This window comes from Leptonotus elevatus, chromosome 20, assembly GCF_054856555.1.
Source record: "Leptonotus elevatus isolate MCC_2025b chromosome 20, RoL_Lele_1.0, whole genome shotgun sequence".
Lineage (NCBI taxonomy): Eukaryota > Metazoa > Chordata > Actinopteri > Syngnathiformes > Syngnathidae > Leptonotus > Leptonotus elevatus.
Window position 1 is genome coordinate 14,119,223 of NC_141258.1, and position 19,570 is coordinate 14,138,792.

General features: G+C 38.6%; 1 protein-coding gene across 3 annotated transcripts; it reads right to left on the reverse strand.

The window, feature by feature from the left end:
• Positions 1-416: 416 nt before the first annotated feature.
• glp2r (glucagon-like peptide 2 receptor) lies at positions 417-19,358 on the reverse strand. 3 transcript variants are annotated; one of them, XM_086064800.1, is made up of 14 exons: positions 19,266-19,358; positions 18,623-18,625; positions 13,840-13,936; positions 11,647-11,751; positions 10,539-10,666; positions 6,514-6,620; positions 4,501-4,657; positions 3,993-4,152; positions 3,648-3,708; positions 3,495-3,561; positions 2,854-2,942; positions 2,380-2,518; positions 2,257-2,298; positions 417-791 (listed from the first exon to the last, which is right to left on the reverse strand). In XM_086064800.1, exons 1-14 carry the CDS (start codon positions 19,356-19,358, stop codon positions 417-419), a joined length of 1,623 nt encoding a protein of 540 aa, XP_085920926.1. The 3 variants fall into 3 exon arrangements, with proteins under 3 accessions (XP_085920926.1, XP_085920925.1, XP_085920924.1); XM_086064799.1 differs by lacking the exon at positions 18,623-18,625 and having other exon boundaries at positions 10,539-10,660; XM_086064798.1 differs by lacking the exon at positions 18,623-18,625.
• Positions 19,359-19,570: the final 212 nt, after the last annotated feature.

A 19,570-nucleotide genomic window follows, 5' to 3' on the forward strand; every position in this document is an offset into this window, starting at 1 on the left:
AAAAATGTTCTACCAAATTAAATGCAAATGTTTTTAAAATTAATGTACAACTTTACTGTAGCCTACTATACAAATGTACTGTACTGGATTTGACTTTTTTTTTTATAGGGGAAGTCAATCCCAACATTTTCTTGTATCAATAAGAGAGGCCCCGATACTGCATTAAGACAGTGGGATTGGCATAGGCAATTACTAACAAGTAACATGACAATTCCATTATTTCCGACGCTAATATAGGACTTTGGATGCAGCATCTTGTGTCTTGCTTGTGCACGACATTCACTGATGTGTGATGTGTTCGCTGCATGCTGAGCCAAGATATCCTATTGGCTCTTGAATTTTCTGAACCAATGGCAGGGCAGCTTTTCACGTTGAATTTTTTTTATCATCATCTCTGATGAAGAAGCTAAGTGCATTCAGAACTCGCTCTCCTCCAGAATCTCCTCCATGGTCTCCCCGAGCGTCATTTCCCCATCACTACTGGACAGACTCTTCCTCGTCAGAAAGTCAAGACCAGTTGCGTCACATCCTTTCGCCACCTGACGTTTATCCTCTCTTTTACCATGCCGGGCTCCGCCGCTCACTTGGAGATTCACCTGTAGCAGGTGTGGGTGCACGGTGAAAATTGAAGTCACTCCTTCATCACTGGAGTTTCTTTGTCGGAATTGTGGGTGGTTCTTTTTTGTGCACTTCCACAGGTGCTTGAGAGGCGCACCCTGAAAATAGTTCCTGAACTGAAAATTGTTGTTGAACAAGAAAATCTGCCACCGCTTCTTCAGCTCAGCTTGTACCTAATCACAGACAAACAGAAAATGATGATTGTATTGCACAGATTGAGAAAAAACATCCTGTATCAATTTTAAAAGGGCCTGCTAGCTGTTTGCGAACCTCTAGCTAGGGATTTGTGGCTGTGATAAAAGTGCTTTGGCAAGTAGACCTTGGGCTCAAATGTACAACGGCATATTAGGGCCACGTACAATATATATATATATATATATATATATATATATAAATATATATATATAGAGAGAGAGATACATATATACATAAACATATACATATACATATATATATATAACACAATTTCATTCCCACATTTATGAAGGAGGAGCGCTTTTTGGTCATGGGCATTTACAATATCAGTTAGCTTGTTAGCTTGCAATATTTAACTAGACATAGCAGCTAGCTTCTCCCATTCCAATTCAAACAGAGGACAATGGTGCTGTCTCTGCCCAACTGAAATCTTTCCTAGCTAGAAAAAGGCAGTTAATTAACTCTTTTACTGCGACACGTTATCCAAAAAACAACCCCGACATTGCGAGCCTATTTCGAGCATTTTAACTCATCTTTCAAGGAAAACAGAATATTGTGTACTTTGACTACACAAACATGCTAAATACCAAAAGAAAGATCGTGTTCCATTCTTTCATTAGAAAAAAAGTATGTTTCTACCTTATTCTGTTCTTTAGTAATCTAATCACCATTTGAAAATAGGTAATTTGAGTGACACTGAGCGAAAAAATTGAAAGGAGAAAACGAGCTTTTTGTGAAAAGATAAATTTTATGCACAACAGTGACGTTGACACTAATATTTTTTGTTTTGTGATGCTTTGAGAATTAGATTTAATGCTACAAAGGCTTTGATCATTCACGTCATCCTTGAAAATGTTCTATTTGCTAAGATCCGCCATGTTTCACTGCACTTGCATACACCAGCAGAACATTGAAAAGAGAAACAAAACTACTGAATGAACAATACTGAGCTCTCCAGAAAAAAAAAAGAAAAAGAAAGAAAAAAAGAAAAGAAAAGAGAAACAATGCTGCCATCTGCTGGCTATAGTTAGTGGCTGTTTTGTGATTTTTACATCCATTCACAAAAGGAGCGCTGCACAAGAAGTAGCACTGTCCATTGGGAAGAAAAAAAAACATAGTAAACGTCAATTAATGTTTTTGGCGGCATTCATTTGGATTTTAGTAAACGTCATTAAAAGTTTTTGGTGGTAAAAGAGTTAATTAATGAATTAATTTAGTCATTTGATTGTTAAAATATGACATTCAACAATATAATATATGTTAATTGAGTAGCTTGTTTAAAAAGGACACGTAAAAAATAAATAATCTCTTAGGGGGGATAGGATTCAATTTAAGGTTGCTCAAGCACTCCTAAAGATGGGCTAGTAAAGCCCATGGAACTGAATCTCCACTGAGCAGTAGTGTGCCGGGATGCTGAAATATGGACAAGACACAAAAGCGTACCTCTCCATTAGCAAAGCAATACAATACTCCAACCAAGAACCCCTGGAAACAGAAAATGCATAATTATAACTACTAGTTTACGGAAACATAGCTAGGTATGCATAACAGTTTTATTATTCTTACCTGAAACGAGCTGATGGTGAGATTGATGAAGTCCCGAGCGTAGCGACTGCTTCCCTCCATGCATTCATCAACAAGCACAGTGAAGACGACTTCATGGATTCCCAGGAGAGGAATCAACACCAGTGTCGCCCTGGCTAAACTGGCATTCACCAAAACATACGACCATGCTTAGTTTAGTTGCAAATACCTAATAAGGATTATATAATTTATAAGTTAGTTTTTTTTATATATATAAAATGTCATCTGGCACAGTGGCTGGAAAAATGATATCAACCTTGCCTCTGGATTGTGTCACTTGAGGGGAGTGAGAGGCAAAAATAAATGTTGGGTACACTTGAGAGAGTGCAATTTCCCTCAGGATAAATCATTTATTATCTATTTATTGACAGTATCAGTGCAGTGAATGCATCATTATGGGATTTACAGTATGTCTAACATAACCGGAAGGGTTATAGCTCAACTCCGTGGAAATACCTGTATCTGTAGTCGGTAAATTTCACCTGATCCGCTTTGAGCTTGGACAGCAGCAGCAGCAGAATCTTGATGAATATGAAGAAAATTATCTGCAACGTGCATTAAAAGTAACGTTAGAAACACTACAAATTTTCTAATATAATTGCTAGATTAGCAATCAGTCACATCAAGTACTGTATTACAGTGCACAAGGGTTTCTTTATCGGATGACCTCACAAGACAAGGGCCTGATTTAATAAGAACCAAATTGTGTTTCGCGCTACCAGACTGTACACGCTGTGTTGCGCACGATTTAGAGAAAAATAAAGCTTTTGAATTAGTTTGAAGTGATGGAACTGGGCATGTTCGTAGATGACAATTGCTTGCCACTGCCACACAATAGTAATACAGCATAATAAAGTGGTCTCCAAACTATGGCCCGGGGGCCTTTTGTGGCCTGCCATCCACCTTTAAGCAGCCCGCGGCATATACTAAAGATGACATTTGCTACTAACAAGTTTGTTTTATATTCTATAGAACTTTTCTACATATGCAAATTGACTACTTATAATTAAAAAGTAACAACATTTCTCTTCATAACACTGCCCATTCCAAGTCAGGTTTGAATGCATCATACTATGTGTGGTGGGCCTTACACTTACCAGCACCGACAAAGTGATTGGGCCCTTTATTATCCACCAGAACCATCTGTTCACAATTGACCAGCACCTTAGGGATAAACATTGGCTATAGTGAAGCATGATTAATCATAAAATGAGTCATTTAATTAATTAAAGTGAAGCTAGTGCACTTACCCTGTGTTTTCATATACAACCTTAACAACTGTCCATGGTGTCACAAAGAAGACAGGCATTCCTGAAAATACATAATTGTGTCTTACAGTAAAATTGCTTTTTTAATGCTGACATGGGAGGAATGTGTATAGCATTTCTGAGAGGAACAAATCAAATTATGCCGCTTGCACTGAATGCATCATACCAACAGTTGCTCTTTGTGTTTTTGTTTCATGAAAATTAGAAATGGAAATACTCCCAACTAACAAAGCGTAATTCTTCAGTAGAAGTAATATTATACTAGTAACCAGTCCATTAGTTCTTTATATTTTTTATTCTTTAAAAAAAGGGGAAAAAAGGGCATACCCCATCCTAACATCATGTAATTCTTCAACAGGCGTCGCTTGGTCAACACAGCAGTAAAGAGCAGTGTGTGAAGGAAAATAGCTTCCACCAAAAGCCAGAAATAATTACAGGCCACAAAATACTCCATGGCCACTTTTGAGAATTTGCACATCAGCGATATCTGTGAAGGGCAAAAAATGAGATTGGTTTAGTCTCATCATTGAAATACTGTTTACAAGACCTACTAAATCCGAATACTCTGCTTAAGACTTAAGAGTGATTATTTTCTCCCTGTGTGGGTTAACAATTGTAATTGTTTCCGAAACTCCCGAAATTCTGATTAGCCTATGTCTCTCCTAAGTGTTGGTTCTACAACAAATTTCTGGTTTGGGGGAGAAGTAGTCAGCACATATTTGGTAGATTTTGTCCTTGTGCTGTTTCGGATTAGTCGCTTTTTTTTTGGAAGCGGTTTAACATGTTAAAAATCTGTATGGGTGTACCCCATTTTATGTGTTAATGGTGACTCTACCGGAGAACTTGAATATGAGTTCCATCCAGGGTCATCCTTGGGTAGGTTGGAATACATGATGTATAAAACGATTTCTTTAGAAATGACAGCAACAGCTCTCAGGATGAATGAGATGAACAGATTCATGTGAATGTAGTTCCTGGTACAATGGAGTTTCCTGGAAAACAGAGAAGAGAGACTCTATTCAGAGTTCTTGTATAAATGTGAAATCATTACAGAAGATAAATACTGTTGTTTCCTGATTATTTACCAAGATTACAGTAATGCATGATCAAAAACACTGACGATGGTCACTTTTTTGTAGCGTGGTTTTTAGCACTGGCCCCTCACATCAAGGTTCTTTTTGCATGTAAATGGCAAAGTCTGGATATCCTTTACAGCATAAAGAGAAAGGCGTGAAACTTGGTATTGGATATGCTTAGATCGGGCCTCTTTCAAATATTATCTGTCAACTGTGATGTGACTGCAGCGTAAAAGGACAATGTGAGCCTGATGTCATCGAAAAGCACATGCTCGTTAATGATGCCTGCATGTGAAAGTCAACTGAATGACCCCCCCCCGACCCCAGGAAATTTATATATATATATATATACATATATATATATATATATACATATACATATATATATATATATATATATATATATATATATATATATATATATATATATATATATATATATATATATATATATATATATATACATATATATATATATATACACACATTATTTCTAATGTAGCATTAATGGACTGTATTTTTGCATATATATATATATATATATATATATATATATATATATATCTGCAAAAATACAGTCCATTAATGCTACATTAGAAATAAGGAACACGATTGCTGACTGTCCCCAGAGGAATGTGGGGCCTACCATCTTGCCAGAAAATATAAATGTAGGATACATTTATAGAAATAAAGTATTGCATAACAATTTAAAACAAATCTGTTTAACATAATTAACTTATTCACTCCCAGCTATTTTTACTGAAGCAACCCCCTTTGGGAGGATTTTGAGTGATTTTGCGAGGCCCACAGAATATTGTGTTCTATTGCTATAAACACATGGAACCTACCAAAAGGAAGATTAAAGTCTCTTCCTTCATCAGGCAAAAAAGTACATTTGCATCTGTTTCCGTTTCGCAGCAATTAGCATTAGAATATTGCTAAGTTTCATCATTATTCACAAATCTATTTAGAAATGTGAGTAAAGGAGCTTTTTTACCAACATGGCCCTATGGCCCTGGTTGATCTTTTATACTTTGCTGCCATCTACTGGACGTTTTTTGTAATAACTACCTTTGCTTTAAGCTCTTCGGGTCAGAAGCTGCATCAATGCCTTTCTATGCTCTAGCATAATCCCCCCCACCCCCCTAAAAACGTATAAATATGTTTTTGGGACCATGGCAATATTTATAATAGAACGTTTTTATATGTTTTTGGGACAAATTATTTAAAGTTACAGCAAATGGAGCTAATTTGTATTTTCATAAATGTGTATCAAGCTGGTAGCCCTTCCCATTGATCGGTATCCATTAAGTAGCGCTCAGTTACAAAAAGGTTTATGACCCCTGGTTTAGATGGGATGAGGCCATTGGCTTGAGGCCCTATGGAAAAAAAGTCACTTTACCCAACCATTTCTATACTAATTAAAACAATATATAATTTCTAGAGCCACTGTTCGTGATAGGCCCATAGAATCAGCATTACTTTTCTTCCCCTGACAGAGCTCCACACTGTGTGATAGATTTATGACTCGTTGAAATCATACATATCACAAGTCAATCTTTATGTGTGTGTAGATTTTGTTTACACATCTTGTATGTACAGTAAGCCCATGAGTGTGATAGTTCATGAGCTGTAACACAGCTTGCTCGGTTGATTAAAATGAGTTTGTATTTCGGGAGTAAGTTGCAATATCAAGACCAAACCTGCAAAAATAAAAAAAATAGCAACAATCTCGAATTTTACATGTGCATTTGTTATACATGATGACTGACCTAAACATGCCCATGATGAGGGTTGCAAACACGAGGGAAGCCAGGGAGAGTGAATAGCCAATGATAGAGACGACCCGGAGGGCTGTCTGCCGAAGCATTTGCTCTTCCTGTTCATGCACGAGACAGAAAGACCGAATGAACACAGTACATGCTTAGTATGTTGCCTTGTATTTGAAGTAAAATGTTTTTCGCAGATTACTTCTGTGCTACTGGTTAGTAGTGAGGAATGATGGATCTGGAAACTACTTCTTTTGACATTTTGGAGTGTTAATGATCCGAAATAAAGATTTCAAGATCATTTGAGAATTGTGGCTTGCAGAAAACTGACCAGATCAGCCAATCAGAAATCTGTGAAAATACGTCAGTATTCACGGATTTATTTAGTGTTGCTTTAACATGTGACCAAAAATGATAAATGTGAACAAGATGGTAAACACAAATAAGTAGGGATGTCAGACGATTTTTAATTGTAATTAATCGCACGACTTCAATAGTTAACTCTGTTAAATCTGTTCTAAATGTACCCCCAAAAAATATCCATGCTTTTTTGCTCGTTAACATAAAAGTGGAAAAAATGTTAAATAGAAATATGGCTGCATTTTTTTTGCTATTGATATAGTAATTTCATAAGAATTAATAAAATGTAGTTAAAATGAAAAAGATGTCCTATACTTAAAAAAACAACAACAGTGTGTTGAGGTCATTTTTCTGGCACCAGATGGCATAATCACATTTGTAAGATGTTGGTGACAGCTCAGTGCATTTTTCTTTTCATATTAAGAGCTATTTAATCTATAACATGAAGTAACTTGTGAAATTTTGCACATTTTTAAAATTGTAAAATACAACTTGACCCCAGTCTCCACTAATACTTCTTTTCCTTTCGGTTTTTCCCTTCAGGGGTCGCCACAGCAAATCAGTTTCCTCCATCTAACCCTATCCTCTGCTTCATTCAAACTCACTCTGAACTTTTGGCTGCTGTTCCACACAAGTCTCACTGGGACCTTCATGTCCTCTTTAACTACATCCATAAACCTCCTCTTTGGTCTTCCTCTAGACCTTATGCCTCTAGACCTTATGCCTGGCATTTAGAAACTCAGCATCCTTCTGCCAATATACTCACTATCTCGCCTCTGGACATGTCCAAACCATCTCAGTCTGTGACTTTCTCTCCAAAGCCTCTAACATCCCTGTCCCTCTGATGTACTCATTTTCACTCCGAAAAAGAACCTCAGCATCTTCATCTCTGCCACCTCCAGCTCTACTTCCTGTCTTTTCCTCAGTGGCACTGTCTCCAGACAAAACAACATCGCTGGTCTCACCACAGTTTTATAAACCTTTCCTTTCATTTGAGCTGAAACTCTTTTATCACACATCACACGTGACACTTTTCTCCACCCGTTCCAGCCTACCTGCACACACTTCATCACTTCTTTTCCACACTCTCCATTGATCTGGACTGTTGACCCTAAATACTTAAACTCCTCCACCTTCTTGGTCTCTTCTCCCTGTAACCTCACTCTTCCACTTGGGTCCCTCCCATTCACACACAGATACTCCGTCTTGCTACGACTAACCACCATTCTCCTCCTTTCCAAGGCAAACCTCCACACCTCTAGCTTCTCCTCCAACTGTTCCCTGCTTTTACTACAGATCACAATGTCATCTGCAAACATCATAGTCCATGGAGATTCCTGTCTAACCTCGTCTGTCATCCTGTCCATTACCATAGCGAACAAGAAGGGGCTCAGAACTGATCCCTGATGTAGTCCCACCTCCATTTTGAACTTCCTCATACAAAACCACAGTTCCTCTCTGGGAACCCTGTTGTAAGCTTTCTCCAGATCTACAAAGACACAATATAGCTCCTTCTGACCTTCTCTGTACTACTCTATCAACATCCTCAAAGCAACTACTGCGTCTGTGGTACTCTTTTTTTGGCATGAAACCATACTGCTGCTCACAAATGTCCACCTCTGCCCTCAGTCTAGCTTCAACTACTCTTTCCCATAGCTTCATTGTGTGGCTCATCAGCTTTATTCCTCTGTAGTTGCCACAACTCTGCATGTCTCCCTTGTTCTTAAAAATGGGCACCAGCACACTTCTCTTCCATTCCTCAGGCGCCTTCTCCCTATCTAAGATCCTGTTGAACAACCCAGTCAGTAATTCTACTGCTACCTCTGCTATACATTTCCTTACCTCCACAGGACAAAGTGCCTCTCCACACTTCATCCTCTTCAATGCCCTTCTCACGTCGTTCTTACTAATCTTTGCTACTTCCTGGTCCACAACATTCACCTATTCTACTTTTCGTTCTCTCTCATTTTCCTCATTTATCATTTCTTCAAAGTACTCTTTCCGTCTTCCCACCACACTACTGGCATCTGTCAACACACTTCCATTCCTATCCTTTATTACCCTAACCTGTTGCACGTCCTTCCCATCTCTGTCTCTTTGCCTTGCCAACCTGTTTAGATCAGTCTCTGCCTCCTTACTGTCAAACCTAGCATACAAGTCATCGTAAGCCCCTTGTTTGGCCTTTGCCACTTCTACTTTTACCTTACGCTGCATTTCCCTGTACTCCTGTCTACTTTCTTCAGTCCTCTCAGTAGTCCACTTCTTCTTAGCTAACCTCTTTCTCTGGATCGACTTCTGCACCTCCTCATTCCACCACCAAGTCTCCTTATCTCCTTCCCTTCCAGATGACACACCAAGGACTGTCCTACCTGTCCCCCTGATCACATTTGCTGTAGTTGTCCAGTCATCTGGAAGCACCCCCTGATCATCCAGAGCCCGTCTCAACTCCTTCCTGAAAGTCATACAACACTCCACCATTTCGTCCTCTGCTCTGCTTTTGCCGTCTTTGTCTTCCTCACCACCAGAGTCATCCTACACACTACCAACCTATGCTGTCTGGCTACACTCTCACCTACCACTAATTTGCAGTCGCTTATCTCCTTCAGATTACACCGTCCACACAAAATGTAGTCTACCTACCAACGTGTCCATTGAAGTCTGCACCAATGACAACTCTCTCACTTCTTGGGATGTTCTGCATGATTTCATCAAGGTCCAAACAAAAGTTCTCCTTCTCCTCCAGCTCACATCCTACCTGTGGCGCATACTCATTAACAACATTGATCATCACACCTTCGATTCCTAGCTTCAGGCTCATCACTATCTGACACTCTTTTTTCCTCCAGGGCGTTCCTAACAAACTCCTCCTTCACAATAACTCCTACTCCATTTCTCTTCCTATATACAGCACAATAGAACAACTAGTACCCTGCTCCTAAACTTCTAGCTTTGCTGCCTTTCCACCTAGTCTCCTGAACACATAGTATGTCCACCTTCTTCCTCTGCATCATGTCAACCAGATCTCTACCTTTTCCTGTCATAGTTCTAACATTTGAAGTACAGACTCTCAGTCCTAGACTCTTGGTGTTCCTCTGCTCTTTTTCCTACAAACACACCTTCTTCCTCTCCTTCTTCGACCAACAGTAGTCCAGTTTCCACCGGCACCCTGTAGGTCAACTGCTCCAATAGCAGTCATTGTTAAACCGGGCCTCGACCGATCCGGTATGGAAGTCATATATTTGATTTGCATGTTTGATTTGGCCAAAGTTTTACGTTGGATGCCCTTCCTGACACAACCCTCTGTATTTATCCGGGCTTAGGACCTGCAAAAGAAGACACTGGCTTGTGCCACCTTGCGGCTACATTCCAGTCTCCACAAATACATGCATTATTATTATTAGTGCATTATATAGCACTAATATATTACATTTATTAGTGCTCAATTTTGACGTGAACGTGTCTGCTGCGTTTGCGACTGGAATTCCCCCAGTACACACTTTCCAAGTAAGGGGTGGTCATTAATCGTGCATTAAAATAATTTGTGGCGTTAGAGGAACTTTAAATTAACTCAAAATTAACGCACCAATTTTGACACCATTACAAATAAGCAAACAAAACATATAATATAAAAAGTCCAGTCCATTCATTTCACCTCATTTCTTCCTCACCTTGTCTTTAAAATAATGCTCTCCCTGACATTCGGAGTCATCTCTCCAAGGCTCTGAGGAATTTTCCTTCTGCCGCCATCTCCCGTTTTCCAAGCATTCTCTGTGTGCTTTCCTCGAAATGTCTGCAGCTAGTAAATTCACATGCAATTAGTTTTCCTGATAAAGTTACTGAAGGGACACAAAGAAACTGTGAACCCTTCCTATAGTATAATTTTCTTTGATGTACATATTTGAGAGTTTTGCACTCTAAAATATGGTGCAAAACTAACTTGTAGAAATTGTTTGTACCTGTAGAAAAAAGTCTACATTTGTATCTGTAAAAGTCGTGATTTGTACCTGCAAAAAATATATATATATCTGTAAAAAAATTTGTACCTGTAAAAAAAAAATGTGTATGTGTAAAACAAATTTGTATCTGTAAAAACAAATTTGTACCTGTAAAAGTCATGATTTGTACCTGTAAAAGTCATGATTTGTACCTGCACACGTTTTTTTTGTATCTGTACAAAAAGCGTAAATTTGTATCTGTAAAAGTTGTGATTTGTACCTGTAGAAATGACAACTTGTAGTCAAAGAAGTCGCCACTAGGAGTCACAAGTGGTTTTTCTGCTGCTGTCTAGTCACGTGAGTTTTGCACCATATATCTCGCAACAAAAGGTGCAAAACTGATTTGTACTTGTAAAAACACTTGTGACTCCTAGTGGCGACTTCTTTGACTACAAGTTGTCATTTCTACAGGTACAAATTTCCACTTTTTGTACAGATACAAAAACATTTTTGTACAGGTACAAATCATGACTTTTACAGATAAATATATATATATATTTTTTTACAGGTACAATTTTTTTTACAGATACAATTTTTTTTTGCAGGTACACATTTTTTTTACAGGTACAAATCACGACTTTTACAGATACAAATGTAGACTTTTTTTCTACAGGTACAAATATTTTTTACAAGTTAGTTTTGCACCATATTTACCTCCATACTAGTGCATCGTTAGATTTGTTCTGGCCACGCTACAGCATAATATTGTATTTGATATTTTGTAATTATTTCTCAGGCTCAACAACGCCATAGATGTATGTTGTGAAAGGTAAAACATTACCCATGCTGATCCATGGTAAGTAAGGAGGACAGGGGACGGACACGTTTCCGGGTGGTGAATGGGGCCAGCACACAAATGTGTCAAAAGTTCCCTTACAGTAGATTCCTGCAAAGCAGCAATAATGTCTAAGATTTCTCACAGGTCACAACAAAGATAATATTGGTCATACAATGGAACCAATAAAATTGATTATAGAATTATAATTATACAAAGCAGTCTTCACAGCTACAATCTATAATTACCCTTGCCACCTTTACACAAACTTTACACAACCACCTGCATGGACTTCAGCAAATTAGTTTCAATTTGCCATGTAAAGAACTGTGCGCCTCTCGGGCCGATTTTCAAGGGAATGAGAGGCTAAGTGGCAGATTTGCCACTTTATAAAGTGACTATTTGTGAGGAAAAAAACTCTGAAACTTTTACATTTATGTTTCCAGAATTATTATTTACACATTCATACATTTTAGTTGATGTGTCGTCTGCTGCTCCCTGTCATTCACTTGCATTTACCTAAAATAAGCTCATTTCTGATTGTTAGTGTTAGTCAACTGAATGGGGATCAGGAAGTGTTGTCGCTCTAGCTCTAGCTCATGTATGACGAGTAAAGTTTAAATTAAGAATAAATCCATCTCCATCCTGCCTTTTTATTTTCCCATTAACCACCAATAAATCCTCACAAGCTATGCTATGTGTTTTTGTCGTAAGTTTTAAGTTTTAATATTTCATCCCCCCCTGAAAAAATAAAAACATAGATAAAAACATAGATAAAAACATAGATAAAAACATAGATAAAAACATATGTGTGAGTGTGTGTGTCTGGGGGGGGGGGGGGGGGGTGCGTGCGTGCGTGTGTGTGGCCCTAATATGCCTTCGTACAAATGGGCTGCTAACTAGCTTCAGGCAGCTTTGTTGTGCTAACAATTCATTAACTTATGTGTGTGCTAGCTGCTGTTATCTTATGGACATGTAAGGATTTTTGACTGGGCAGCAACTTCAATGTGCTGCGGAACTTAATTGTTGACCCATATTTGAGTGACTCTCTAAAACATGGAGTCAAATGTAGCATTTTTAGACCTGCACAGATGTAAGGAAACTCTAAAAATGCCTATTTCAATCCCCACTTGTCTTTTTCAAGGAGGATAGTTGCCACCCCCATAAAATAAGGCAATTTAGTGAAACACACAGCTGTTTTTCCGTCTCTAAAAATAGTTAGTAGGTTAGCTGAACTCTGATGCTGTTGTGGTAAGGTAATGTTTAACCTGAAATAGTCACACAAAAGATTACTACAGTCTACTGTGTTAGTAGTCTGGTTGCTTGTTTCCTCAGTGCTGTTTAGGGTCAGCCAGCTAGCCTTTTAAACTTAAAAAATTAACTACTTTTTTATCATAGAAAATAGCTTTGCTAACATTAGCTACTTGGGTGCTAATGATGCTGAAAATCCCAATAGTACAGATACATTATGTTTTTAGACATTGTTCAAGAGAGAGAAAAATGAAAAAGCTCAAGTAAAGGGTGGGTGCAAGTCATGTGGTTATTTAACGATCATATTTTTGTTTTGCTTGTTTAATGGTTAAGGTCATTCTATTGTCTTAATGTGGCCATATCTAGTCAAAATTATGAAAAGTATTACAAACTATTGTAAAAATGTGACTAAAACTAAACTGACAACTTTTTTTTTGAGTTTTCTTTGACTAAAACTAGTGTTACTTTTCTTCAGCTACAATACTCCATCTCCCGTAATGCAATTTCTTAAAGGGTCAGGTTCAGACTAGACTAAAACCTTTTTTGAGTTTGAGTTAACTAAGATTGGACTATAATATCACTTATAGAGAAGACAACAATGTGACAGACTAAAAAGCATTGTTGTCCAAAAGACGTCGACGACAACATAGAATGGCTGCCAAAAATAACACTGCCATACGGCCCTGAGCTTGAGTGTTTAGCTGTTTCGACACTTCACAGTGGTTAACTTTCCACCTGCGTGACAATTTTTTTTTTCCAAATGGTTTCATAATGGTGACATTTTTACTTTTGTAAAGCCAACGTGATTTTTATTTTATTTTTTTTTCTAAGGAAAAAACTAAATGAAAATAAATCTGAGATTGATAAGGATCCTGGAAAGTTCAATGTTCAATGTTAGAGGTTCCAATGTACAAAGTACAGTGCATGAATTTTGAGTCTCATTCTTACCAGTTTTGGGGCGTGTGCTTGATGTGAGAGTTCTATTGCAGCCCTCCCAGTAGTCTGTGCGCTCCGCTATCAGACTTTCAAGCACTGAGCATGTTATCTTCCATGTAGAGTCAGAAACAGTGAAAAACAAGTTCAATAGAGAATTCCATTCATTTCAAGCCATTTATAGAGGGAAACATTAATTTACATATAACGACCATCCCTAAATTTGGAGTCTTCAATTAACCTTAAATAAATTGATTGCATGTTTTTTGGGAATGTGAAAGGAAGTCAGTGGACAAATCCCACCAACCACAGGGGGAACATGCAAACCGCACACAGGAAGGCCTTAGCTGAAATTCCAACCTGGGACCTCTCAACTGTGGGAGACAGACTGCTTTATACTGTTTACAGTGTATACAAAAATAATTTGAATGTTTATAAACCTTGTTTAATCTTAATATAACCCAAAATACAAACAATTTGGAAACCATGGAGATAATTCATTTTGAAATACAGTCGCAATTACTGCGCTGTATTCCTGCGGAGAAACTATCCATGGGAAAAAATATTTATTCTATTGCAGTTTGTTTTTAGTTACAAAGTCAAGTGCATTTGATACCTTTATCTCCAAACTTGTGTTTGCTAGGTGACCTAACAACAACTGACTTACCACGTAAACAATTTCAATTTACACTCGTAGCCCTTACTATTGCCCAAAAAAACAATTATTGTTAACTGGAAAAATAAACAAACTCTGAATATCGACCAATGGTCGAACCTCCTCATAAATCACATTTTAATGGAAAAAATATCTGCTTCGAATAAAAAACAAATATCAAAATTTATACGAACATGCTCTACGTATATAGAGTCTTTTAATCAAAATCTGGTCACTTAATTCTGCCTGTTAGCGAGAGCCACCACATCGCGATAACTTATATTGCTATATCTGTATTTGGCAATTTGTAACTAATGGTTGTGTTCTTATAGTCAGGAACCCAGTTCCTGCCAGCAGGATCGAGTAGACCACATCAAATGACACCTTACAGTCACCAACTCCTCAAGATTCCCTTCCAATGGGCATTAAGGGTTATCATTCGGAATCACTGCATGCTAGTGGGTTAACTTTCTAGGTGCTGTCCCCCCTGGCTGGGCGTGGGCGTCTCTGCCCCTCTGTTGGCTGCTGGGTGGCGGCTGCGTCTTGGCCGTTCCCTGGGTCTCTTGGGGGGTGCTGAGTTGTGGCGCTCTCCCTGGCGCCCCGGCGCGGTACGTCGCTCCGTGCCGGGCGACGTGGTTCGGGGCGGGTGGGCCTCCGGGGTGCCCCGTGGGCTCCCTTTTTTTTTCTTTTCTCCTTAGAGAGCTCAGTATTGTTCATTCGGTAATTTTACCGATTCGACATGTCATCATCATTGCTCTCTCTTTTTTATTTTAATTTTTTTGTATGTGCGTGAGTATGTGCGTGTGTATGTGCATGTGTGTGAGTGTGTACTGATTAGTTCACCTAAAACCTATTAAAAATCCCATACCGTTCACCTAAACCGAATACTTCAGAATCCAGCTCGTCGTGTGGTTGTCAGGAGACTCGAGGAAGGATCAAAGAAAAGAAAGGAAAGTGAAATCCAGCACCGACCAGACATTACCTACTACCCACCGGGTTACCAACCAGAATATTTCACCAACCCCAGAAACATCTAAATTCCAACAAATTAGGGAGACCTCAAGAGACCAAAGGAGAGACTGAGGAAATGAAGGAAGAATAGATGAAGCAGAGTGAGATCCACAGACATCAGCTTCCACCGATTCAACGACCAGAGGAAGAAGCCGATTGTGTTTGAATTTCGATAGATGCTGGTGTGGTGCATCTGGCATGCATGAAAACCTCCCCCTTCCTCCCTCTTGCCGCCTCTCCCCGCCCGTCCTCCTTCGCCTCCCGGTCCCTTCTCTCTCATCACCCTTCCTCCTCCTCCCCCCTTTCCCTGTTGCCCTGCCCCCGCCCCTTGCCCTTCTTGTCATCTCCATCCTCATCCCGTCCCCCTCCCCTGTCCGCCTTCCTCGACTTCCCCTGGGCTGGGGGCTCCATCCCTGGCCCGGGTCTCAGGTCTCCGGGGGCCGGGGCGGGCTTTTGGGTTTGCTCTCCGACCGGTGGTCCCTGCGGGGTCTGGGGGGTCTTGGGGGGTTGTGCTTGCTCTGTCCTGGCCGGGGTCGACGGCTCCCCTCTTTGGTGGAGGTTTTCATGCATCCCAGATCCACCACACCAGCATCTACCGAAATTCAAACACAATCTGCTTCTTCCTCTGGTCGTTGAATCAGTGGAGGCTGATGTCTGTGGATCTCACTCTGCTTCATCTATCCTTCCTTCCTTTCCTCAGTCTTTCCTTTGGTCTCTTGAGGTCTCCCTAATTTGTTGGAATTTAGAAGTTTCTGGGGTTGGTGAAAGATTCTGGTTGGTAACCCGGTGGGTAGTAGGTGATGTCTGGTCGGTGCTGGATTTTACTTTTCTTTCTTTTCTTTGATTCTTCCTCTGGGCCTCCTGACAACTTCACGACTTTAGCTGGATTCTGAGGTATTCTGTTTAGGTGAACGGTGTGGGATTTTTAATAGGTTTTAGGTGAATTAATGAGCACACACTCACAGGCACGCACATATGTACACACACACCCGCAGACACGCACATACCCACGCACATACAAAAAAAGAAAAGAAAAGAGAGAGAGAGCAATGATAATGACATGTCGAATCGTTAAGGTTACCGAATGAACAATACTGAGCTCTCTCTCAAAAAAACTAAAACTAAGTCAAGTGCATTTTGAGCACACGATAATTTATAGTCTGCAACAGCTGACTTTTACAGGAGATTGAGCATGACACTATGTACAGTATTTAGTAATGGAATGGTGAAAATAAAAATGTTACACCTGAGTTTGTGAACAGTCAGGCACATTTGGGTAATGGAAAACCCTCACATATGTTGAATATATGCTATTATAAAATTTTTAAAGACACAGAACATATATTATTTGCCTTCACTTGATTGCGTGTTTCTCACTTAGTTATATTGACTTACCCACATTTCGTTTACCACGGCTAAAAAGGCTGCACACTTAGTCTACTGATGGTTGAAAAGTAAGAAGAAAAACAATTCAAGTGGTCTAATTAATTGTTTCTTTTTGTGTTACTGCAGTGCACACTTTTAACTGATGGTAACAGGCAGAACTAAGTCAAATAAACACAGGCAATAGCATTTTGCATCAATACAAGTAAACTATTTCATATGTCATCATCAAAAAGACATGCATTCATGTTGTGTAAACGTTGACACCCAAGATACCAATATTTGGCATCTTTGGGTGTCAACGTTTTTGCCCCATTGAGACAAATAATTCCTGAAATATATTAAGCTTATAGTGTCAAGTCTATCTTATTACCACATAATTAATTATTAGATATCACTGCAGCAATAGGGATGGAAAACGTTTTTTTTTTTTTGGGGTGATGTTTGTCACAACCTTTGTTTTTTATTTATCTTTTTAAAGAAATTTTAATGTATGATTTTCCATTAGGATTCTTCAAACTATCACCATCTAGTGGCAGAAAGCTATATTGTAACTGAACGTCTCCTTCACAGCAACCTTAAATACTCAAAGAGCCATTTGGACAATCTTCCACGGGGAAAGGAAAAAAACTGTGAAAAACGAAACAATGCTTGTTTATTTGGGCCCTCCTCGTATTTAAGAAATTAAAGCTAAATTATCCACCTGCAGCACACCAAGAATGCTAACTGCTTTGGTGATTCATATTCGAATGTAGAAGTAGTAGTATCATGTAGTAGTAGTCAGCTGTCAACCTGACAAAATAAGGACTACAGTATTTCACTAACTTACAAAAATAAATAATGTATATAGAGTATATAGTATATAATTGCAAGACAATAGCCAATTAAAATATTTATTACCTCGTTATTGTCGGTGATTTGATTAACTTGGTAAAAACAGCAGAAGAGGGGACTGTTTTCAAACTAGAGATCTCCAACTTAAGTAAATATCGCGCTCTATGAATCCCGACTAAATGTGCAACTTTGACTGACAGGCGAACTTCGGTTGAAGTAGTAGTTTCAATGGCTCTATGGGCAATAATAACTTTCAATTTGTAAAATAACAGTCGCTAAGTCACTAAGTCGCTCCGGGTCACGTCCACTCCCATTCAACAATCATTTCCTTACGCTGTCCGTCATAGGGCAGTCACGTGATCACGTGACGTCGGTGCAAATGGTCAATAAATGTTCCTCATTCTTCTCATACACGTCTACCCTCTATTTACAGCTCTACAATTCATTTGAGTAAATGAACAATTTTTACTCTCATTTGGAAGAGCCAACCTGCTCGATTTGAAACTAAACCAGGATCAAAGGGACATGCTCACACACTTCCCTGTAGGTTAAAGATCATCTCTTTGTTTTTTGGAAGACATTAATCTTCTCACATCAAGACCCAAAAGAGTCAGAATGACATCCTTTATATTGAGTGACTGTTTGGGTTGCGGACAGCAATCTTTATGCAAACAACTCGTATCGAAATCTGAATTGACTTTGACAAAAGCCGTGAGGGTTGAACAATTTACAAAAATAGTCTAATTGTGAATCCCAAAATATTGCAATAACAATAGAATTTGCATTTAAAAAAATATTTTTTTAAACAAACACAAGCAATACATTATCTGTTTTACAATAAACAATATCAGATTTACCACACATAAATGTTTTGGTCTTATAGTAATGTGTATAATGGTGTGGGAGCATTTTCACTTTCTTCCAACTATATCCTGCTGAGGCTAATTTCTCAAGCACATTATGTTCATTGCTATACACACCTTTGATTTTTTTTGTTTTTTAACTAATGAATGAACAGCAATAAAGAATGATACATACTTGTACTGAATGATTAAAAGTGAAAAACATTATATTTTAATAAATAATTCAAAGTGCACATTTTTGTTTCATACCAAAATAAGCAAGTAGGTGAACGCTACAAACGTTTTGTTACTTTTTTGGCTAGTTGCTGGCTCATCAGTCAGCAGTGCTATGAAAATTTTCCACTTCAGTCAACAAACATTGACATTTCAGTTCACTGAGGATCAATTTATCTTTCTGCATTACACACACAGTTATGCAAAGACAAGCCCTCACAGCTATTAAACAGTGCTATTGTTTCCTTTGGGTCTAAACATACATCAACATCTGAACACACATTTTAGTTTTTAATAAAAGCTGAGAGTAATTCACCCCGAACTAGATTATTTTCCTCTTTCATGTTCATTCATAATACCAAGCACAGAGCAGAATATTTGTTTGATTGAAGTTGCATTTGAAAGAGAATTATATTTGACTGTGTTGTACCAAGACTGTTTTTCCCATAGAGTTTGTGCATATTTGTTAGATTTTCACTTACCTGATGGTTGGAGATTATAAAAAGGAGGAAAAAGAGCCCCCCTCGCAAATTTGCCAAGGTCTTCCTGTTCAGGATGGATAGCAGGGATGACATAGCGACACGTGTTTACATTTAGAATGGCTGTAATTTCATTTTTGGGATAATATATTTAGTTAGGTCTGTCACTCATCTCTTCTTTACCACACAGGTGCACACAGTTTGACGTTGTACCACTTGCATGGTGCTGAATGAAGATTCACTGGATGCATTTAAATATTTGGAAAACAGGATTCTTGTACAGTCCACCCTTCCTTGATATTTTTCAA